This window comes from Lonchura striata, chromosome 3, assembly GCF_050655825.1.
Source record: "Lonchura striata isolate lonStrDom1 chromosome 3, ASM5065582v1, whole genome shotgun sequence".
NCBI lineage: Eukaryota > Metazoa > Chordata > Aves > Passeriformes > Estrildidae > Lonchura > Lonchura striata.
This window is the reverse complement of record NC_140705.1, coordinates 60,644,353-60,669,726: the sequence shown is the minus strand read 5'-3', so window position 1 is coordinate 60,669,726 and position 25,374 is coordinate 60,644,353. Positions and strand designations below refer to the sequence as shown.

The window sequence follows — 25,374 nt, the reverse complement described above, 5'->3', positions numbered from 1 at the left end:
CGCAGGAGCCGCAGCGGCGGCGGCGGATGCGGGGGGGAGCGGATGCAGGAGCGGGGGATGCAGGGAAGGGGGATGAAAGGGGCCGGATGCAGTGGCCACCGATGCAGGAGCGGGAGATGCAGGGACGAAGGATGCAGGAAGAGGGGATGCAGCATCAGCAGGGATGCAGGGGCGGGGGATGCAGGGCGGGTCCTCCGCCCACGGCCCGTGCCCTCGAGGGCGGAGGGAGCCCTTCAGCACCACGGAGAGGGGCGGCCGGTGCCGGGAAGTAAGCAACGAGCTCGCATTACCCCTGCTAAAAACATATTTTTTATTACTGATATTTTTTTTAATAAAACTGCTTTGTTCTCAAACGCATACCAGCTCTAGGTAAAAAAAATGCACTGATTTTTATTGCTTCTTTACCCCAACGCATCAGGTATGAAAAAGGAACCCTATGCTAAATCCACTTTTCATGATCATGACACTGTAAATGGTCCAAAACTAAGAATGATGCTGTTTACATTGTCTTAATCTAGAAACTTGGAACTGAACTCTAGTCAGTTCATAGAACACCATGTTAGCTTCATTCATATTAAACCTTCCTTCAGAAATAAATTCACATTTAAACTTGTTTAAATTATTCAATCAATTGAAGCCTTAATTTCCACTAACTAATGACAGTGATGATATCCATATTAAAAGCAAAAACTCCAATCATTATGTCTAGCAGGTATAAATATAGAAGTCTTCTGTACTGCTCCTCTCATGTAAATATCTTCCCTGTTGACATTCAGGAAGCTGGGCTGGGTCATTTTGCCAGCCTTGCCCTTAGTCTGTATTTTATCACATAATAAGACTGGAACATGGATTTTTACTTAAGTTGATCTCTCACAAATGTGTGCTAGCAAGACCTACTGCCAAGTTACTCCTGGTGGTGCAGTGGGAGAGGGACAGACAACTCGTCTTCTCCAGCAGGTGGGGGAGAAAGGGAGGAGGAAGGTTCATCTCTGAAAACATAGCATCAGGATAAAAGCCATGTGCACATTTAAGCTGGAGACAAAGGGGGTTTTGGGTTGGTTAACTGGTTGGTTTCTTCGTTTTTTGAGGGCCCAGAGCAGCATCATTCCAGACACACAATGTTCTTTGTTGTGCTGAACATTATCCAGGCTGGCTTCCAATGGTGTTTGTTTCCCTACACCTCAAATGCCATGGGAGGGTTCTGCACCTTCTGTGGAAGGCTGACAGGTTACTCACAAGGAAGGTGTTAGCATTGACCATATATTAACCCACCAACTTCTGCTATCAAAAAAACAGACAGTGTGTCAGACAACAAATACCAGATATTACAGAATTTAGGCTTGTGAATAGCAAAAGTTGTGGGAAGACACAAGCAACTGTATATTCCCATTGTGGTCCACATTAAACACTCAAAAGACTCTAAGGAGGTCAAGAATGCATTTTGAGTCTCCAAAACACTTCAATACATTGATTAAACAAGCAGTATTCAGGGTTATATGCAATTCCTAAGTAACATTTTTAAGGTAAAAACAAAAAAAATAACTTGCATCCAAACCTTTTCATCAAAGAAATTTCAGGTTTCCTTATTTTAGTAAATGAGAAAAGCATATTTTTAATATTTTTAAGTGTCTAGTAAAATTTGTGGGAACTCAAAATGTCTCTCAGACATTTTTAGAGGTTCCAGGCCTTGGTCAGAAGCATTCTAGACCCTGGCAGACAACTGAAAAACAGCTGTGATTTTGAGTTTGAGCCATGGAATGAATTACCAACTTTGGAGGTGGAACAAGCAATCACAAAAGGTTAGATAGTATAGTAAAAGTAGTTACAAAATAGAGGGGAAATTTTTTTAGTATTGTACAGGGAGGTTTTAACACATGTACAGGGGGGTTTTCACTTTGTACATGGGGGTCAGAAGTTCTAAGATGGAGGAAAGTGGGCTGATCCTGTTCTTCCTCCTTCTTCTTCCTTACTTCCATGTTCTTGGTGATGTTGGCACTCACAGATTGGTTTAGAGTAGAAAAACACTTGGCAACGTAGGTAGTAGGTATTGGGGAATAATTGTAAACATGTTATACGTAATATATCATATAAAAGATAGCAGCAGCCCTGGGCGGAGAGAGAGACAAAGAAGACAGCAGATAGAGAGGATGTCAGGGTGTGTGTGTGCCTCTACCCAGGCCGCTGATCAAACAGCCACAGTCCAAGAACATAATCTGTTAGATAACTAGCAGTAAACTGCCTTGAGACCGAACAGCTAAGCCTGCGGAGTTTTTCTTTGGAAGCACGGGTTGGAGGAGGAATTTCACCACCACATGAGGCCCCAAAGCAAGGCTGGGGTTCTCACAAAAATTGCCAATCTATTTTCTTTTGTGAAGATCTGATATCTGATGAATGGAACATTTCAGCTTGCTGCGCTTACCCCAGCCCTGCAAACCTAATAGATCATGCTTCTCCCATGATTGGCTGTCTGTCTTTCCTGTCCAATGCAGTCACAGCACAGACTGGGCTGTGTTTGAAATGTGTTTGGTTCTGCAGGAAGCACAACATAAGTCAAAGCAAAGGGAGGCCAAGGTTTCATAGACAGTTTTGAAAATAAGGTGCAATAGTAACCAGCAAATAACATGGACTGGGGCATGACTTACCTGACTAATTTCAGGGTACGCCAGCTGATCTATCCAAGCACAGAACCTTCTGTGTTAGCCTGATTTTGGTGATTTTCACAGCACATGATAAAAGAGAGGCAGCATCAAACCACATCTAAAAACAAACCAATCTAAAGTATTACTGAAAGTCTTACAAATCTCAGAATTTAAGCATCTGGAACTCAGTTCATTCCCTGAGTGCTTCTGGACTTCATGAGGGAGAGAAAAGCCCTAAGAGTCTAAGACTAAGGTGTGATCAAACTCAGCATCTGCAATGCATCATTTCACATAACCTGGAAAGAGTTTATTTTTGAGGCTGGAGCTTATCAGTAGTCCCTCTTTTCATTATTCTTCCTGGTTCTCCCCCTGTGCATAGTGAGCCTTTCGCGGCATCAGCCACATGTATTACATTGTGGTAGTGGTTAAATACAAAGCTTAGCAATCCATAGAAAAGCACCAGGGTTATTACTCTGGACTATTTCAGAAGCAATAGCTGGTGCTGAGAAGTTAAGGGAATAAATGCTGCCAACTCAAGTACCCTTCTTTCCCCCTTGTTTTATTTCAGCAAAGAAATAAACCCCTCAAACAAACAGAAGTCCTCCTGTTTAACACTTTCTCCCTCAAAATTGTTTTGAGACAGAGAAAGGCAGTAGTGGCAGCTGCTGGCTGAAAGGAGCAACTGCCTTTTTCCTTCTAAGTGGAATTATGGATGGGTACACCAGATGACAGAGAAACAAGCACGCATCTGTACTGACTCCCAAGGTAAGAGAACCTCTGCTGCTGTTACACAGCTTCATTTATGCCCTTGAGTCTCACCACATGTGGGAGTTTTCACTGAGTATCCCCAAACATCAGAGTAGAAACCATACAGAGCCCCACAGAAAAATTGTGACTTTGGTCCACCTGCCCTGTTACTCACAGCTGCCTTAACTCTGGAAGAGCATAACCCTTGCCTTGCCTCAGGCCATCATGGCTTGGCTGCCTTCTCCTGCCAGAAAACCACTTTGTCACAGCTAGCCAGCAATGTGACGATGATGTGACTCAACTGTTGTCGCGGAGCCTTGCTGTGCATGAAGAGGATCGCAGCAGCATGCTGGGGACAGAAAGGTGACGTTGCTCAGCAGGAGGGTGGTGTTCACTGTGATGCAAAGCTTCTCGTTTTTGTGAATAGGTGGCATAGAAGCACTGCTGGGACAGCCCATGACAGATCACCCATAACAAATCATCTCTGAGCTGCCAGCGGCTTTGGAGTCACAGCTGCTCTTGTCATCGCTGGGAGGAATAAAGCTCTACACAGTTGGCTGCAGCTGGCAGTCCTGACCCTCACAGCAGCAGCAAGAAAGAATCATCACTCTCTCCCTGTCTCTTTGGAGATAAATCTTCCCTCCATCTATCCTGCTTTGAAGAGATGTGAGGAAAAGAAAATAAAATAAGATTTAAAATCTCTTCTGATCAAAATTAAAGAAGAATCTCTTATGAGGTGATTTCAAGGAAGACAAAGAGGAATGCTGATCACATCTGTTCAAGCTCTGTGTCCCTCTTAGTATGGCTGGGTTGCTTTTCTCTTGACTGTCACGTTAAGAGCAATGGGAAGACTGAAATGGGAGCATAAATAGATTGCCTGTCCTATATATAAATTACCATTTGATATGGTGTTTCACTGTGATTATTTGCTTTCAAATGTCAACTGCACTTGGAATAATAATTACCAGTAGCATTTATTAACTTATATATCCCACAGGTATTAAAAGGAATATGACTAAGGGAAATAAAAACTCAACAACTTGTGATATCTAGATAACAACTAGTGAAGACTTTAGACCAAATGCATATTTTTAACTGCAGTGACTTGTATTTTAGTTATCTTAGTCCATTAAACAGATCACCGTGTTTACTTTTCAGTTCTCACCCAGCATATTGCTGCAGGCATATTTAAAAGAAAATTTTAAACACTGTTCAAACTACAAAGATGTATTTTTCTAAAAAGTTTCACAATGTCTGAGAAAATACATGTAATGACTCATCCAACAGTTTTACTATGCCTATTTTAGGCAGAACACCTTTGTTTTGATTTTTAGATGCCTATTACTCTTCCTTTGAAATTCATGTCTCTTGTGAGATACAGTCTTATCTCTCAAGAATAATTAGGATTGACAATAATCATGCAATTATTATAATCTCAGACTAAAAATGTATGGTAGGTTGACCCTGGATGAGCAGTAAAACTCCCACCCAATTGCTTGCTCCCTCCTACTCCCTTCCCTGAAACCAGCTGGATAGGGGAGAAAATAAAAAGGCCCAGATTAAACAAGCTCATGAGTAGATATAAAGAAATTCCCAATTCCTGTTGGGAGAAAACTAGACTTTACTCAGGGAAATTAACTTAATTTATTGTCAGTTGAGATAAACGTTTGGGCACTGACATGGATAACAACAAACAACCAACTTTAGGGGAAGGGTGGGGGCTGCCCCACAATGGAGCACCTCCACCTCCTCCAACCTTGCTGTTCCTCTGCTGCTTCTCACTCCTTTTGGTCCCTCCTCTTACCTGTGTCCTATCTTAAATATGCTTCCACAGAGGTGCCACCAGCTGTGCCCGTGTGTGCTCAGCTGTGTCCTGTGCTGGGTCCAGTTTGAAGCTGTCTGAAACCATCCTGCAGGGCAGCTCTGGCCCCTTCCCACGGAACCCAGCCCTGCAGCTCCCCCTGCCAGCACCTGGCTACCTGCTCCACATACAGTAGGTCATTATCCAGATAGGAGGTTACATGACACTTTTCCATTGTTTATCATTCTTCCCTTTCTGAACTGTTGTCTGTACATCTCAAGGGAAGCAATTAAAACTAACATGGAAATAGTGGAAAATGACAGATATTTTAGAAAACTTCTCTCCTTTTAGAAGCTGATTATTGTCTACAAATGCAGTCACACATTAAGGAATAGTGAGACTCTCTAGGTGCTGCTAGATCTAACCAGAAACATGCAGCATCACCAGGGGAGGCCCTCATTCTTTGCTAGAGAGTCTCTCCAGTCAGGCATTTCTGCTCTAAACTACAAAGATGAATACCCAGTTATAAATAGCATATGACTTTTTTTTTAGAAAGTAATGGAAAAACATCAAAAATACAGGTTTTCAGCATGTGTTTGAAGCCCACTGGAATGAATTAGCTTTTTCTTGGGCAAACCAACAAATGGGTCTCTTCCTCAGCCATTTAAGACTACAGCTAATTTACAGGGCTTGGGCATATTTCAAAGGTACCAGACCTGGGAATGTGTGTGGCTAAATCACGAGCCCACAAGAGACAGGGACTCTTCATCCTCTGGCCCTCACTTCTCCTCCCCTTGTAGGAAAGAAAGAAAATTGGGCATGCAGACAGAGAAAGAGGAGGAGTGTCTTCCACACAGGTCCATCATCTGGCTGATGGGAGAACCAGGACCTTGCCTATTCCTCTCGAGACATTTTGCCCTTGGTCATTGCATGTTTCACACATTTACCTCTGTATCTATCCAAATTCATCTGAAGTAGCCTTGTTTGGAACACATCATAGAATGGAGAATCCATGACTTCTTTGAGCTTTTTCCAATGACAATCATTTTCATCATTAAGTGTGTCTTGCTTCTTTTTGTACTTGGCTCCAGCCCCCAGACATTACTGCTTGTTGTGCTTTTTCCTGCTAAATTAAAGCGCCTTTTGATACCAGTATTTTAATTCAGTTAAGTTTTTTAAGATAGTGAGAATTACTTAATTACGCTTTTCTCTGAAATAAGCTAAGCAGACAGATCTCTTGCTGTGAGGCATTTTCTTCCATATTTGAACTATAGTCTTTCAATACTCTCCCTTCTTGTAAGACAGCTTAGAAGCCTGGCCAGCAGTAGCAGACCCAGTATTTTATCAGGTGAAATTAATTCCCTCCTCCCACTGCCCTACTTACAGACCTGAGGATTGTACTAGCTCTTTTTGCAGGAAGATCTCAGGATTGCTAACATCCCCTACTGAGATGCCTGCTTTAACCCTTGCCTCCAAATCAGTTCTGCAGCTCTTAGAGCTAAATTACTGATTTTGAAGACATGACCACATTCCTTGCTCTTAAATGCACAGCTTTACATTTGCCTGCATTAAAAATGCATTTTGTCAGCAATGTTTTATTGCCTGGTCCTTAGTGCTATTCGCCTTTCATGCCATGTACAGATTTGATCAACCACAGTGCTGTATCTGCTTTTGAGCCCTCTTTACTGTCAGATCTAGCACTAGTCTGTGCAAAATCCCACCAGAAACACTCCACTCAGCAAGGATTCCACGTTGCAGGCTACTTTGTAAGATGCCTAGTTTCATTCACAATCCATTTAAAGCCCATCTCATTTGCATGAGCTATTGCCAATTTCTTTATTGAAACCCCAGGCACTATTTTATCAAATGCCCTGTGAATGAATTTTATCTACAAATTGAGGTAATAACCTCAAATAATAGTGTCAAAGGACACAGTGGGATAAGAACTCTTTTTTTTTCCTCCAGAATAACATAAAACATAAAACTACTTTCTCAAGGTTTACATCCTCATGCTCCAGTTTTCAACTGACTAGAGTATAATCATTATTTTGCCCTCATGGCTGGTCTACTTCCTGCTGTCTATGTTATTTTTCCAAATATTGTTAGCTAAGCATTTTGTCAGGCTCCTAGAATATATAAAACTGTATAAAATACATTTAAACTGCCCACCAGTTGGATAGCATTCTCTTCAGCCTACTCTGTGCCACTCTTGATGACACACTAGTCCAGTCTCAACTTTTCAAAAGAGATTGAAGCAGGTTGAACTGACCCAGATCAGTTCTGGTTACTACTGCAAGTCATGAATTATACTGAGGAACGAGTTTGGCAGGAGACTTAATTTTGTGCTTGATTTACACATGTATTTGAGCATAAGAGGAAGGAAGGAGTTAACTGTGCTTAAGTCTAGCAATATGTTCTCCCACAGTAAGTAGTATGTGATACCATCTTGCATTGCTCAGGGTGACAAAGTAGAGCTGGTAGACTCCCACATTTTTTCTCAAAGTTAGCTCATGTACTTTGTACCTCATGTACTTTGGAGAGAGATGATATTCTTTAGAGCTAAAACTGCAGAATTGGCTCCAGAACTTTGAATCTCTTGATACACTGCCTAATGCATCTGTACTTTTTTTATGGTGAGAAAGGAATTTCTTTAGAAGCATTTAATTAGGGGACTGTACAGTATGTTTCAAACTGTAGTAGGATTCCATCCAGTTACTGCTGTCCACAAGAGAGAGCTGAGAAGTATTAAAATTACAGTCCTTTGGATCCCAGTTTATACCAAATCTATGTCCTGGGTACTCCTTGTTGCATCTGTACCATGAGCAATCCAGCATAACAATTTGCTTTCTCACATCTCAGCACTGCTCTCAAGACTCAAAATTCTTTGATGCTCCAAGCTGTCTCTTTCTGGCTGCTTGTGGGTGTTACTGTCTGGTCCCTCAGGGAATGAGTATTCCTCCCACTCGTTTGCTTAAACCCACTGCTTTGCAGTCCCATGTGACTTCTGTCGCAGCAAGGATCTGTGTCACTTTATTTTTGTGACATACTATAAGACGTTGCAGCTTGCAGTTCTCTGATCTCTGGCTTTCCAAAGGTTATATTCAGTCTCTACTGCTGCAGTCTGTATCTTTGTTCATCACTTGCTCCACAGGAAAGTTCCCCTCTCAGTTAATTCAGGCAGGCCCAATGAATTAGGGTGAACTGTCCTGCCTTCCTTTCCTACCACAGGTGCACCTCAGGAACTGCTGGTTGCTTTGTGGATGTTTTCATTCTTGTGGTGTCATGAAAAGCCCCTCCCCACCCTTGCCACCCCCTCCATCCTTACCATCACCAACAGATCAAATTCCTTTGAAACTCTCTGGTATGCTCAGTGTAACACAGCTGGAAAGCCAAAGTGTTGTGTTGAAGTTGGTTTTATTTTGATTTTTTGTACTTTTTGATTGGCTCAATGAATACATCCAGGGAACTAAAGAACAAGGCAATAAAAGGGAAGCTATTAGAATGCAACACTGTGGAGCTGAAAAGCTGGCTTATTCAATCACTCTAAGTCAAGCACAGATCACTGTAGTTACAGGGCTTCTCTGTGTCACTGCATTAGAAAAGTCATTGCGAGGAAGCACCTGGGGGGAATATCCAGCTAACTTGGTGAGCTTGCTGTGTGTAAAGCTCCTGGGAGAAGCATTCAGCCCACAGAGACAATGAACCAAAGTCAGAAAATTCAGATGCTGGAGTCATTTGAAGAAGCTAACTTTAATAATGCTTTTGAAGACATCTGTGTTGCCAGATTTTTTTTCAGATGTTACAGCCTCAAAGTAAGAATTAAGCTTTTAAAAATGGTGCTCTTTCTGTTGGCAACATATTTTTTGCATTGTAACATTTAAGCTTCACATCAATAAAATAATGGGATATTTTATATACATAGAATTATATACATTTATGCTTAAAAGCATTTTAAACAGACAACACAGTATTTTACCTCAAGAGGTTTATAAAGTATAACACACTTGTAAGGTTCTATTTCAAACAAAATATTTCACCTGTATTGTTTAAAAATCTCAATGAAATTATGCTATTATTCAATATTTATTTTGATCTTCTGTTAGGCAAACAGTTGCAGCTGGCACCTGCAGAGGGCTGCAGTTTACAGCTCTTTGTTCAAGCAGCAGCATTACTGATTTTGACATGTACAGTGAGCACAGACTCCACACATGACAAGAAATACGAGGGGCAGCCATAGTGGGGAGGATCCAAACATCCACTCCCTGTCCACGTTGTTCTGGGTGCCAGTTGTTAGGCCACACCTTACAGGACTGAGCAAGAGGTTTGCACTGTGGGAGCTGCCTCCAAATTCCAGTATAATTGTACACAGCACATGCCCATGGACAGCTGGGACCTACTTCACCCCTTCTGGAAGAAAGGCTGGTACAAGATACCAAGTGACACCAAGTATTGCCCACCACAGCATTTCACCTCATGTATGTTTCAAAGACATCTGATAAACTCTCCCGTTCTTGGTACTAAACCTGCATGAGTTTTCTGCCTCTCAACTTTTCTTCACTCCCAACAGTGTTAACATCCCAAACAAGACACAGAGGCTTGTTTCCGATCCACAAACATCAGCCTCAGGGGAGCATTCAACATCATAGATGCCTGTGAATCTTGTCCAGGCTTGTACTTCATTGGGTGTTCTGGCCAAGATATAAAATTGCTTCATCCCAGGCTAAGTTCAAGCACAAATAAGTCTTCAGTGGTAATCGTGACTGTTTTGCCATAAATTTGATGAGGACTGGGCTGCTGATGGGATTAAAAACCTTTTTCCGTTGCTACACAATTCTGTTCTTGAAATGAACACATGCTTTGCACCCTCTGTTGCATCAATCTGAACCTTTCTCTTTCTTCTGCCATCTTTTGGAAATATCAAACATTCCATTAATTTTGCAGCTTCATTTGGTTAGTGTTAATGGCCTGATGATGCCAACACTTAGCTATTGCTTCATTCTTTGGATTAAATTTATGCTGTAGTTACAGAGACGATGGTATCAGCATGAATCACACTTGTAACAATCCAGAGTTACCAGTGCCTAGGGAATACAGAGGGAATCCTTAATCTCTGTGTTATACAATTCGTATTTTTCCTAGGAAATTCCTCCAGTGTCCTTTCCCAAGTACTTTCCATCTCCATTCTTTCTGTTGGTCCTTGAAAACATCTCATTTTTCTACTTGGATGTCTACTCTATGATGTTTCTATGCAGCTGAATCATGTCTAAAACAATTCTTCCGGGTATCATTACATTCTTCTTCCCTAACTTTACAGACTTTAATATTTTACCAACAACATCAGAGAGGAAATTGGCTGAGCAGTAAATGGATTAACAGCATCTGCCTCATTCCTACCACTGTGCCCTCAAACTTTTCTAGCAAGGTTTTAACAACCACCTGATACTTTGAAGTTATATTTACTAACTCTTCATGACTTGTCTTAAAGTTAATCTGTTAAATCATGGCTATTGGTTGCACTGTATGAGTACTAACTCATTTATATAATTATTGCCTAAGATAAAAATCTTGAGAGGAAATTTCATTGTACATCTTGCTCTTTGAATTTCTTCAGTGTATTACTTCTCAGTTGCATGCCACACTAGGATTCTTCCAAAAGAATGTAGTGATCCAATTTAAAGACTGATGACTTGACATCATCAGTTGTCAAAATAATTTTAATAATCTTTTCTTTTGATGAAATTGTTTTCAACTTTGTGTCTTGCACTCAGGAATACACACATAGTAGATTCATGCAACAGCTTTTGGCACATCATGAATATTGATTTATCTTCATTAATTCCATGTTTTAATCTTCCAGACCTATCCAGATGCACATCTAAGATATTTTCTTCATTGGCTTGCTTATAATTTTAGAGATGCCAGCAATCTTTCTATGAGGTTGTTAATTTTTATTATCTTTGAATAAATAAAGATATTTTCTTATGGAATGGGACTTGCTCTTAGCATGCAACATTTTCTATTTCAGAATATTTAGACTTGAGGCCATCATTCTCACCATCTACCACTGTATTCTGATTCTTTCCACATTTAATATTCATACAGTAAAAATTTCCACAAGAAAAAAACTTCAATGACAACTATCTTTCTAGTGATGATGTCATGAATGACCATTTTTGTGCATTTTGCATTGATATATCTGAATACAAGTGATTTATGCTCATGCTTCTACTCAGGTTTTTTTGTCCTTACTTGACATTTGCCTCATATGCTACTGGTCCCCCATCCCACATCTTCCCTGACTTCCCAGATACCTCTCCTTTCTCAAGATTTACTGCCCTGCTCTTTGGAGAACTTTTTTGTCATGCACAAACTGCAGTGCTTTTGATGATAGTGTCTCAGTCTGTGCCATTTTTACTCTTGCTTGAATTTTCCATAATCTCCAAAAGTGGAATCTAATTGTGGATTCTGACAGTTCTCCAGATGATGCTCTCTCAGTTTATGGCCTGAGAGAACACTATCAGCATCAGGAACTCCTGAAGTTTATAGCAGAACACCCAATGTGAATTTTATATGTGCTGTGGGTTTTAGAAAGATGTCTTCTCTCTTTTCACACTTGTGTTCTCTTGACACAAATCTACTAAAATTCAAAAATTTATCTGTGCATTGTTTAAACTTCAGATAAAATTATTAGTATCATATAAACAACAATACTAGTAGTGGGTTTATAAACAAAACTCGAATCTTTGCTTTAGAGACCCTCTAAGCCATACAAATAAAACCTGTTAAAATTACATAACAAGTTTGAAATTTATTTATAAACTACAAGTGACAACATATGCTGTTTGCCACATCAGACAACACTAGCTGCCACATCAGCTCAAGTACAAAAATCCTAAGGTATGTTCATAGATCTGATGAAAATAAGGATGCTTCCCTCATTAGAAAAATCATAAATGAGACAGAGAAGTCACTTAAAAGTCAAATCAGAGTTACATGACTTCTGCAGATGAGACTCTGCATTTGGCTGCCTCTCCATAAGGCAGTTAGAAAACTCAATGACATTTAAATCACCTGTAGCATCTTCCTTTGGCTATAACTGCCTTATACAGACTCTTCTCTAGAAGAAACATTATTTCAGAATCCAAAAATGTTAAAAATAACTAAATGGCTTTGAAAGAAAAAGGAAGATATTAGTCTCACAAAAACTGCAACAAAGGGAATGACTAACTCTTGTTTTAAGAGCAAGGACTATTGCCACAGAGAGCAATAAGAAAGGAGGACAAAGAAATGTTACTTCCTAGAGTTCAAATCTAACTTTCCTCCTTATCCATGGGGAAGTGATAAATGGAAGAAAATGTGGAACAGCTGGAAAGGATAAAAGTATCAGGAGACACAACAAAGCAAAACATTCCCCCAGATGAACAGATTTCCCTTTGATCTAACAAAGATTTGAAATTTGTCAGTTATAAACAAAACAGAAAATTAGGATATGCAATAGACATCTATAATGGATAGGAGCAAGATGAAAGGTCTGAGATGAATTGTGACTGGTATGAAGTGCTCCAGGTTGGTTTTTTTTCTGATCTTGTACTACTCTCACAACTAGGCAATTACTTGGCTTCCTATGCCATTAAAATTGCATAATGAAAGCTGGGCTGCTTTTGAAAAAATTAGCAGTAAATAAAGATTGCTATTTTATTATTGATAGTTATTTTGGTAAGAATGCCAATATAAAATGGAATATGTTACTGCTGAGAGAACATCAACAGCAATAACCTGTCTTGGTGAAGTTTATGATCTAGACAGTAATTATTAAATTGTATATACAAACTTAATTATATGTATAGTTGCTGTATTAACTGATTGTCTTTTAAAAGCCCCAGATTAAATATTGTTCCCTCAGTGCCTGCACATCCTGATCTCTACAACAGGCAGCAGTAGGCATAAATCACCCTTTTGTTCACTCAAATCATAAAAACAAGATTGTATTATTTATTAGCAACAACCACCACAATAATATATATAAATAAGTAAACGCTATTAGTCCCACTACAGGGCAAGAAAACAATCAAAGGAACCTTCTTAGGATATTTTCCTAAAGGTCTGTATTTTTATTTGTTTGCTACAGCCCCTGTTACTGATAAATTTTGCATTTGCATCACCTGCTGTTTCCAGACTGGCATGTTTCAATAGCTCTTCACAATAACCACTTCCCCAGATCTGTTTGCCTCCTTTCATGTTCCTTCTCTCTCCAGACCCAGTTACAGATTGTGTTATTTTATTCACATTTCTGTTCCAACAAGTGGAGAAGGTGATGCAACAAGTCTGATGTTTATTTACAAACTGCAAGTGACAACATGTGTTAATTTAGCTGATTGCACCCAGCAGAAAGAGGCATTCCAGAACTGACCTTCTGGAACAACAAACCAAACTGCACTTGCTCAGTTTCCTTAAGCAAAGCAGATAGAGATTGTTACCGTGACTGAATCACTTACCAGTGCTGTAGCTGCCAGAACACCCCCAAATTAACACAAAAAGGGCAGGGAAGCAGAAGATGACTGTATTTTAAGTCAATATCCTTCACAAAGAAGGAAAAATCAGAAAACTTCTGGAACCTTGATCTATAAGGAAACTGTGATATCAGCTCAGCTCAGCTGGCCAGATACTAATTCAGGTAAACACTGGCACTATAGCCAAAGCAAAAAAAAACAAAAGGCCAAAGCAGAGTGCCATGGCCAGAAGCTGTATTTCTGTTACATTTCTCTGTCTCCAAACTTAACAATTATTTTCATAATTTCTGCATTTTAGTACAAGTTCAGTTTGTTCTGAAAACTCATCAGATAACCCTAGTATATGCCTCAGCTGAGCTAAGGAAAATTTAATGAACACTGGCAGGGCCCCAGCACTCCTCCTCTGAGCTAGAAGAGGACTTTTCACAGCTGCAGTGCAAAGCATTCAGGCATGAGGTTGGGAGTCTTATTTTTCTCCTCTCCCCAGAGCTTGGCACTCCAGGTTTAGGCCTGCTTTAGAAAGGCTGATGTACAGTGACACTCATCCATTGAAATTCCAGTAAAGCCCAGTGTTTTGTCTCCTACAATTGCCATTTGCAGAGTCCTTGGAAAGAATGACAACAGAGCAAATTCACATGGTATTTCCCATAATATTCTCCCAACATCTGACTATTCTTAGCTTAAGGAACTTTTAACTCCAATGGTAGTTTGCTTCATGCTCCAATGGATCTCTCATTCATATACTTTCCCAGTCTTTGAATTCTTGTGAACTCCTTATATCACAGCATCCTTTGGCAAAGTGGCTTTGACTAGTCACCTCCTTGAAGAACTTCTTCCTTTTGTTTGCTTTTCTTCCCCTCTAGTATTTCACTTTATTTTCATTTTATAGTTCCTAGTTTTTCTGCAGGAAGAAACAACAGGTAAATCCCTATCCACCTTTCAACACTACTCCACTGTTCTGGTGGTTCTCTAGCAATTCCTTTAAGCTGTTTCTTTTCCAGGGTGAAGGGTTCTAGACTTCACACTAACTCCTCATGTAGATGTTGATTTGTGCCTTCTGCTGCACTTCTGTGAATCTTCTCATCTTCTCTAGATCTCTCCTCTTTTCTGTGACAATAGGACCAGCACTGCACAGTACTTGCAATGAACTGCAATTTCATACAGTGATCTTTTGCTTTGCTGTCAGCTCTTTTCCCAATCATTACCAATATTTTAGTTTCCTCTTTTGACTGCTGCTGGGCACCAACCTGATGTTTTCAGAGCACTATCATTCTGTCAAAAGGTTTCCCCTGAGTAACAGAGATCACTATTGTAAATGTGAAGTTAGGATTGGTTTTTCCCCTCATGTATCACTTCACATTTACCTATGCTGCGTTTCATCCGCCATTTCATTGTTAAGTTTCATGAAGACTTTCTGAGATTCTTGACAATTGGCCATTGCCTTTACTATTTTGAGTAATTCACATCATCGATAAACTTTGCAGCACAATGTTCAAACTTTTTCTAGGCCACCCCTGAATATGGTGTAGAGGTGAGGATCCAGCACAGACCCCTGCAAAACTCCAATCGTAACCTGGGTCCATTATGAGGATCCATGCTAGGATTTTCTCATTTCTCATTGCCATAGCTGGGATGTTTATCGGGCAAGATAAGCTACTTTGCTACCTTTTTATTCATTTTCTTTGTTCCCAAAATTATTTTTTTAAAGAAACCAGAGAATAAACACTGGCCACCAGAGCATTTGTTGTTACAGATGACAGGACAGAGAAAATCCCTTCTGGTGACATTAAGGTTTTCAGTTTATCAATGACAGGATGGGAAGTACCACAAACCCTAAAGGTAATTTCAGAAAGGAAAGGAAGCATGGTAGAAATATCACAAGAACCAGCTGATATCCAGGCAGACAGGAACATAACCACCAGAAAAACTTTGCCATCCATCTTCTCACATGAACAACACAAGTTATGATGGGGCTGGTACACACACCACATTCAGTGTAATTTGTGGGTACGGTTCCTGAAAAGAGGAAGTGTAATGGCATCTGGCTGGTTATGATTCAGGTTGTTCCAGCACAGAGTTATCATCTACTTTAAAACTATTTTGGTGCTTGACAAGATGCAGAATGCAACAGAAACAAATCAGCAACTTTCTAGTCTGCAAAATTTTATTAAGCAACAGCTGGACAACTCTTACAACTCCAAATCATCAAGGAAAAATAGGGCAATCAGTCCATCTCTCAATCATGTAGACAGTAAAGAATCTGGACAAACCACACTTTTATAGGGCCAACAATACTTTCTAGGCACCTCCTGCAACATCTGTTTCACAAGATACATAAAAGGAGAGGCAAATCAGGGTAGTTTTTAAGTACAATGGAAACTAAGTATAACATGGTATAGTCAGGATTAAAAAAAAAGGAGATTCAAAAAAATATAATTAAAAATAGTCTAGGTAGGTAAAGTTCACAAATGGTGTACCAAATTTTCAAAAGCCTTAAGAAAAACATGCTGGGCTTGCTCACTTAAGAATGCATGCACCTGCATGACTCTATGCTCATTAAATTTAAAAGAAAAATTAAAAAAAACAAACTAAACAAAAAAAAAGAAGTAAAAAAATCCCAAATCACTTTTAAAGTTATAGTACCAAAATAATGCATTTATAAACAAATGCAACTCCCCTTCTTTTTCAGGAAACACTACAGTGCCTTTTCAGTCGAATGCATCCCCATGCTATTCCACAACACCATATATTTTATCTACAATAAACAACGAGATCTTGAACAGACCCTTCCCCAAACACACAACACACAAACAGAAAAAGAAGCAGCAAATGCTGAAATAGTGAAACAGAAATGAAAAACAATCAAAGGCAAATCAAGTATCTAGCAAACTAAAAAAAAACAAAGGGCAAGTTAGAAAAGTTCTGAACAAATAGCTTCAAACAACATAGGTAAGAATTACTGGCCGAGCATTATTTATGTGAAATACTTGAAACTCAGGTGTCTACACACTGTTCCAAAATGCTTCTCTTTCATTATTACTTTAATCTTTATCTGTATCTTATGCCATCTACTTGGCCATTCAGATAAAATTTAAAAAAAATAGACAACCTTTGTCAGGATTTAGAATTGCTGAATCAGTCCACATTTTAAAACTGTAAACCAGAGGATTAAGAACAGACTGGCAGGCTTTGACATCACACCTCTAAACTTTCATTGAACATTCTGGATAGGTAAGTATTTGGTGTTTTCATTTATTTAATTTCGTCTCACAAAATTATGTTTTCTTGATCCTGCAGTCAGCTCTATGACAGCACACCAGTGCACTTGCATTGTGCTCCCAAACAATCAACTTGACTTGAAACAAAAATTTCTCATTACCTATTCATTTGCAGAATCGAAAGTTAAAGGGTAAAGCTTTTCATTTTCTTAGCAAGAATTGCTTCACTGAATCTTATTTCATTCTTTTGTTTCATTAATTGCTTCTGCCTGAACACTTTTCTAGATGCAGCAACAATCAAACTGCCCAAAGAAACTCCTGATATATCTTCAGTAATATCAGGCAATAGGGAAAGCAGTCCTTCAATCTTAAAAACATCTCTGTAGGGCTTCTTAAGAAGAAAATTAAATAAATACAAAGACAAAATAATTCATATAGACCATTGTTCACAAGTAGTAATTAATTTTATTCCTTTGAGAACGGTGCGTGTAAATTCCAATCCTGTAAAGAGGACCTCTGGTGCCTCCCTGCAGACTACTCCCAAGGACAGCAAGACTCTAAATTGGTATTTACTAATGAAGGTTTGTGCCTTGAAGGGGAAGAGACATGAACACAAAAAACAATTTGTCTACTAGAATTTTCCCACTTTTGTAAGCAGTATAGGTGACTTGGTCTCTTACACTGGGAAAACTATTATGCCAATCTCTGAATAACATCCTTAACTTGCCCTCCTGTCCTGTCCGGGAATAAAAGTCAAAAATCTGAATGACTATTCTGTGGCCAGGATTTTACTTCTAGCATTCTTCAAGGGGGGGTTATACTGAGCTGTCAACACAGCTATTGGCTAATGCCCTATAATTTCCTTGGGTGGATATATATGGGTCATACAAGTCATTTTTACCTTATAATCACACAGTAACAGGGAAGTACCTTTTGGATTGCATTCTGGTCTCTTATGTATCTTGGTGTAACCATGTAGTGAGGCTGGAAGTTGGCCCTCTGTCAGCATGCCACACAAGGGTCTCATCTCTTACCAATCTCTAAGTCTGATTTACTGGTCTGGAGTAATTTGGGCCCTGCAGACATGCAATTCCTAACTGCTGCCTGGGAAACACATTCTTAAAACTCAATGAAAATTTACTGTGTCTTCTCTCCCCTTTCATTTAATCAAATCAGTTTTTGCACTTGCTGCTCTTTTTATATGAGGATGTAAAATGTTTCTGGGAGGTAAGAGGGCACCAAGGTAACATAGGATCACACACATCAGGCTGTAAAAAGCAAATGCACAGAAATTGTCTGAGGCAACAATCAGGCAAGCTCCAAAATCTGTAATTTCTGAGAGGACACTAAAAAGACACTCCAAGGAAAGCCTGGATCTATGGAAAGTTTAGGCTGAAGGCTTCAGCAAAGTTTGGTATCCTTGTCTGACACATGTAGACCTTCATGCATCTTCATAAAATCACTGTTTTACTTGTGGCTGCATCACAGGAAACTTTTGTAACTGAGATAAACCTGTGTGCAGATTTACTGATATTCAGGCAGCCCATGGCACATGCTACCTTGGTCTCTGGAACTGAGTGCAAAATTGCTAATGTGATCATTCCTTTTTCTTTCCTTTGTTACCCCCCACCTTCTCATAGTATTGCAGAAATCTGTATTCTTACTGTTTAAAGCTAAATTTTGCTACTCCATTTATGCCAGACTTTAAGTAGATAATAATATTCTGAGGATATCACCACTATTTTTTCAAAATTATCAGGTTTTTGGTTTAATCCCTTTGCAACTCCAGCATAGCAGATTCTGACTTCTGATGGACACCGTGGCTGCTGGCTGGCATCAGGGCTCTCTCTGCTCAAAGCTGCTGCAGCCAAAATCCATGGCAGCTTCATGCTGTTCTTGGAGCAGACCTAGAAGGATGACTGGAGGAACACCTGCTCCAACAGGTCTCCTGTGGAGCATCTTGAAGAGGCAAAGCTGCTGCAGGCAACATCAGGGCACAGCTCCATGAGCTCCATGCAGCACCTGCCAGAAGCACTGTGGCAGTGCTGGAACCAGCTGAGCTCAGCTGCAGAAGGAGCACTTTTAGGCTGAGCAGAGGAAAATGCTTCAGAGGAAACTGCTACACTATTCCTTGTGCTCAGCTTACTCCAAGCTAGTTTGCCTGTACCTCCACCTGGCATAAAATGATGCCATTGCCAAATCCTACTAAACTACAGTGACCTCTTTTACAAGCAGCCTGTGTCATTACACCCTCTCTTATCATGTAACCCACCTTATCTTGTACCTCAAGAAAAAGCAAACCATGCCTTCTACTTTTTAAGCTACTCCCAACCAGAGTATAGTTACAAATAGAGGAAGAAAACAGAGGACAGATTTCTGCAGGTGCCAAAGAACTCACCTAGACTCTTTGTAGTCCGCACAGTTCTCCATTGCAAACTCATTGTGTTTAGCTGCCAAAAAATATTTTTGCCTGCATTATGAATTTTTTACATATTATCCAGCAAAACCAGGTCTTCCTATAAGCATTTTTAATTTCTTGCAGCAAAATATAACTGTTAGCAAAAAATTGCTTACAAAGATGGTCTTTAAATATAAATAAGTGTGTATAACTCACTGATACATAATAAAAAAATAATCCCTAAATCACTCATTACATTATGCAAAAAAAAAAAAAATGGTTTTTGGACATTAACAGGAACTCTACATTAAATAATCTTCAAAAAACCACTCAAAACTCCCTACAGAAAAATCAAACCCTAACTAAAACAAAACAAAAAAACAACCCAACAGAAACAAAACAAACTCCCTAGACTGTTAAAATTATTGCACAACTGAAGAAAAAAAAGTTTTGGAAAAAAACATCCGTAACATCCTTTTTAATGGAAATTACTGCATGTATAAAAGAACTAGATATTTCTGAACACTTTCCTACATTCTTCCTAGAAGTACTTAAGTTACCTAGAGAAAAATTGGGTTTTACTAACAAAATAGAAAATATAATATCGATCTTTTGGCTTAATACAATAGCAGTCTTCACAATTAAAGTGAATAAGTGGGGATATTCTTACATTTGTTTCCTATATTGTATCTCAAATGAAAATAAAATGACTTTCACTTGTTCTTTTTATAATTTAGGATCCAGTTGCACACTCAGATTTCTATGTATTGACCATTCCTTTCATTAAAATTCTATATATTTCAGAGCATTTTCTCTCTCTAATATTGGGGATTCTCTACATATTAAAATATTTAATTAAAGAGACTCGGTTAAATTATTTTCAAAAAGATAAAAGACTACCTTATCTTATAGAATTTTCTGACAAGTAAATGGAAAGTATGTTGGAAATAGCATTTATTTTCCCAATTTTTTGGTAATTATCCCTTGTTCTTTGCTGGGGCAGAAACCAGAGCTCTTTCTATGCCAAGGCTCTTTGTGAGTGCCATCAGAAGGATGCAGTCATGACCTGGACCAATGAAACCAAATAACTAACTCTGTTACTTGTTTTGTTGGTTTCAATTCTTGGTTCTCCATTAGAATAAAACTACTGGTAACGGGTAAAATTTGGCAATGAACAAAATGAACTGGAATACTCTTCCCTGGAAGGTTAAAGAAACTGCAAGCAGAAGTCCTTATTCAGATTAGGTTTTCTTCAGAGAATAACATTCACATTGTTTCCACATCCTAATAATTTTGGCTGGTGATGTTCTTCCAGCTGAGTATTTCTGACATATGACTAAGTGGCCCTTCCCTCAGCAAGCAAACAAGCCAGCCCTGGTATGTTTCTTGTCTTACAGCGTTCACTGTGTGCCTGTCAAACACTAATTAGGGTACAGCTGATTAGCACAGACCTTAGGGTAGGTGAGGCTTCTCATCGGCCAACTTCCCTCCTTGTGTACTGGAATCAGTGGACTAAGAATTCAACCTCCTGTTTTTACAGTATATAACTCAATACAGACAAAGAACTTAATAGTGTTTCCTCAATAAAAAATCAGCAAGTGAAACATTTCCATCGATTTTGAAGGGACCAGAACCAAATCTATTTCAGTTCCAGTGCTCCACACACATTATACATACAGGCAATCTAACTGCTGAATAAATGAAGCACATGAAAAAGAAGACAAGTGGGCCCAGACAATTAAAGGAAACAAAACTAATTAATTAAAGAAAACAACAATCTGATAGATGCCAAGGGTAATGTTGAGCCTGACCACTCCCACACACAAGCAGAAGCTGCAAAGCTTTGGGATAATACAGGCATGGTACTATCTACTGCCCCACTCCTTCCTTCCTACTTCTCCTTCCTCCCTCCAACAACACCATCTCACAGGCAGTTTTTCCTGGACCTAACCTGTGGAGCATTATCCGATCTATCCCTTGGCAATTCGCTGAAACTTCTCTACTGGCATTGCTCCTGTGTGCTGTCCAGCTCTGGAAACCTCAGCAGGGCACAAGTTAAAAGCTCACTGCATATTGGTAATTTCTACTACAGCAGGGTCTTATGTGAAATGTTCCTCTAGAATAAATCAAATGCAACACGCATTTGTAGCCCTACTACTAGGACTCAAGAAAAACAAAGACAGAAAATCACACGCATTCATCTTAAGTTATACAGATTTTTTCTAGTAAAAAGGCCAAACCGTGGACGAAAGACAAAGTAGCTGTTGACATCTCAACCAGCAAATCTTTCCCAGCGGGCCTTTAACTTCAAAAGATCGATTTTTACAAAAATCTGCTATGATTTTTTGTAATCTAATGTCCAAATAATTATATTAATAGTTTGGGGGTTTGTATATTACCAGTCAAACTACTTCCATATCAAAACATATTCTGTAGCAAACTGCTGACAAGGATGAAAAAGTAAACATGTGCACAACACATGGACAACAAAGAAACTGTTCTGTGCAAGCAACCTTGTGAAATGCTCAACATGTCCACATATGCACCAGAGAGAACTGCAGAGTCATACTACTGGTATTAAGATTTCATCTGTCACACTCCATGTAGACACTGGCTTCCTGCTCTTAGCTGCAGCAAGTAGCAAGGTGGGTGACAAAAGACATAATTCTGACCAATTTTTCCCTTCTCTTTCAACTCATTTGTCCTCCAGCCAGCAATGATGCTGTTTCCTGCAATGAATTTGCTTCCCTGATGAAATTTCTTCTTGTAATGACTTGCTACACTTCTGTCTCCCTCCTAATTCAAGCACTGCTGTAGAACTTGATTGATACTGATTGCTAAGAGGACTGAATACACTGGGTCTTATGTTTGCTGGAAAAGCTTTGTTTATGTGGTATAAACACACTGAAATGAGGAGCAAGCACAGGCACAGCCTCAGAGGTACATCCGATCACACTGTACCTCTCATAGCCACAGGCCAAATCATAGAATACTGCTGAACAATGTGAACAAAAAAGCAACGCTCATGATTATTTCCTCTCCAGTTTTCTGTCACCTACTGGAAGATGTTTATCCTCCTTAACAGCACACAAAACAAGCAGACATCAACTTCTTTGATAAAGTGGGTTTTTAAACCCTGGTTCTACTCAGGACAGAGTTAATTTTTGCAGTAGCAAGGAGAGGGCATGGCTAGAACCCAGAGGTTATTCTATACCACCTGCGACTATTTTCTGGGGCCATGGGAAGGGGTCCCATAGTGAGGCAACACAGTCAGGTATTGGCAGAGGCTCCCCTGTGGTGAGCACACGCGTGTGAATCCTTCGCCTCTCATGCACTCTGTTATTAACATCGCTGCTGTTACTGTTTGTTTCCTTATTTCACTGCTGTTGGAGTAAGTTGTTCTTCTCTCTACCTGTGATCTTTACCTTTTGTGCCTCCAATTCTCCTCTCCATCCTACCTCAGGGAAGGGAAAAGGGGAGGGGACAGTGAGCAAGTGGTGCATGGTTTGAAGTGTTTCAGTGGAAAGATTAAATTGGAGAATACCACTCCTAAACCATGACAAACACCTGCTGGAACCATTTCTTCTCTTCTGAGTAACACATCACTGTTTAAAAATTAAATGTTTACCTACAAAAGCCTCCTTGGAACCTGTGGTGCTCAGTTATTGGCAAATATCAGAGAAGAAACACATGTCTTCAAGTATTATAGCTTCTTTTCTTTTTTTACTTTTTTGCTGCCATCACTGATGTTTTAGTAGTAGAAGTACAAATTGGACTAGAAAAAAGTCATGTTCCCTGTTTTAAAAAGAACAGCATGAGATAAGGCAGTCTATCAAAAAGAGCAGTCTGTTTTAATTCCCCCATGAGCTTACATCAGCTACTGTAGCACACACAGCAGAACCACCACAACAAGCCAAAAGCCACACTTTTCCACGTAACACTGAATGGTTCTCAACCCTTCGCTCTTTCTGAGACCCAGCACAACGCTTGAAAAGAAAAAGAAACCAGAAAACAAACAAGCTAACAAACAAACAAACAAACAGAAAACAGCCCCCCACCCTCCACCCCGTGACTGATTAGAGTTAATGCCCTTCTGGTGGGCACCAAAAGACTTTTCCAGTTTTACTGCCTTCTTAACTCCCAGGCATCTCTGCACACCTAAAGCAGGCTGCCCTGACATTTTCCGGTTTGGACTTTATGAGAAGGTCAACATTTTCCTCTCTCCAGTCTCTGCTTTTTCATTTGAGGCGTTGAGTCACATTAGCCAGAGCAACAGCAAAGGCTTGCACTGCAGAAAATGGATACTGAAAGTCCAAAATGTAAGCATTGCCATCAATTCTTCCAAACTGCATCACCTGGGAAGCAGGGGAAGAGGAAAAGGAAGGGAAAAGAGAACAAGGTCAAAAATAAATTAACCACAGACAAGGAAACAAAGAGTAAGAGAAGAGTAAGAGCAAAATTTTTCTGCTTTGTAGGAGCACCTCCCCTTCTCAGTTAATACGACTGGAGCTACAGATGGAATGGGGTATGATGCCAAAGAATAGTGAAAGCACTGTACTCTTTGTCTGTATAGAGTATTTCACTGCAATATTTCATTCCACAGAGTAAACTGATAAAATATGCTAGACTGCATACAGCATTGGTTTAAGTAGCTTGTCGCCAATTACTTTAGCAGATGTGGGAACACCAGCATCATGCTTCCTGCAGGAAAGTATCAGTCTCTCCCTTGGAAGTATCCTACCATCAACCCATCAGGAAAACAGATTTTGTTTTCAAAGAAAGGAGCTTTCAGGGAAGGGGAATAACCAATTTCCCTACTTTAACACTTCATAGCTGATAAGGTGTTCATTCTTTGCAGTTCTGTTTCCCTCTGTAAAAATATCTTCACTAGCACATAATTACAGCAAGAATGAATTAGCAAAGGGGCAGTGAGAGCTGTTTGAAATACAAAAAAAGCAAAACTAGTCAGGTCGTTCATTGCTCTTCCACAGGAAATATCTGAAGTTTGGGCTATTATTACTATTTTTTCATTCGCTTCACCAGAAATACAGATTTTATTTGCTCTACAGTGAAGATCCTTGAGCTAGACTGGAGACTGACTGTACAAGCCAAGGCAGGCTTTGTTATTTCCAACACAAAAAAAACCCCTTGGTTGTGTGGTTTTGCACAGCTGCCCATGGGGACATAGCCACAGCCATTTAACTGAAGAAGAAAGGGGTACAAATGGCTCTGATTGCTGCCTTTGAGCTTACAAGCAAAACCAAAAGACTTCCACCGGTCGTGTATGTTGGATACTTAAGACATCTAACTCCCAACTTAAATCAGATGAAACCGAGGGCCTTGATATCTTTAGTAAACCAAAAGTGAGTTAAAACTGGACAAGGAAATAAGTATGAGTCTCCTGAATGTCAGTCCAGCATCCTGCTAATTAGCACCACTTACAAGCGTGGGTTTCGCGTAGAAGTGGCCAAAATTAAATGTTTCGATTTTTTGAAGTAGCCATTATATCCATCTATCCACAGGCGGTTCAAAAGTAGTCCAGGAGCACTTTGCTTTGGGGTGGGTCAGTGTCTCCCTCCTCTAGCATTAAGAGCCATTAACCCCAGGGGCCTGGTAGCTGCTCACAAGTGGAAATTTTGGCACGCAGGGAAACTAACTGCCTTAGCTACGTGCTGCCTGGCTAACCTTTGTGAAGGCAAGAAAGGAGTGGTGTTCACTCAATTAGCTGCCATCCACAACCACTATTGATGGCAAGTGCAGCTACCACTGTGGAGAGCTACTGTGCTTATTACAAAACCTTCAGCAGTGAGAGCCAGCCAGCCTAAAGGAGGCCCTTGTTCCCATGTCTGACAGCAGTAAGACCAAACATATTTTGTGTATTTACTTTACAGCTGAATTTCACCCTACATGCTGAACTTAGACCTTTGACAGCTGTTAATTATCAACCATATGGCAAAGCCTTTTTTCATGAACAGCTGACAGAAGCAAGAGGCACTCTACAGCGTGAGTGACAGCTTATTCCTGGCATAGCTTTCCCACATCCTGGCCCCCACTCCAGCAA

General features: G+C 39.8%; 1 protein-coding gene across 4 annotated transcripts in view; it reads right to left on the bottom strand.

The window, feature by feature from the left end:
• Nucleotides 1-15,843: 15,843 nt before the first annotated feature.
• The window catches only part of TULP4 (TUB like protein 4), a 148,000-nt gene continuing 138,469 nt past the window's right edge, over nt 15,844-25,374 (bottom strand). For all 4 annotated transcript variants that reach the window (XM_021540432.4, XM_021540430.4, XM_085575269.1 and 1 more), the window contains exon 15: nt 15,844-23,668. In XM_021540432.4, the coding sequence (XP_021396107.1) occupies nt 23,552-23,668 (117 nt within the window). In that variant the 3' untranslated portion in view covers nt 15,844-23,551. The remainder of the gene's footprint in view (nt 23,669-25,374) is intronic.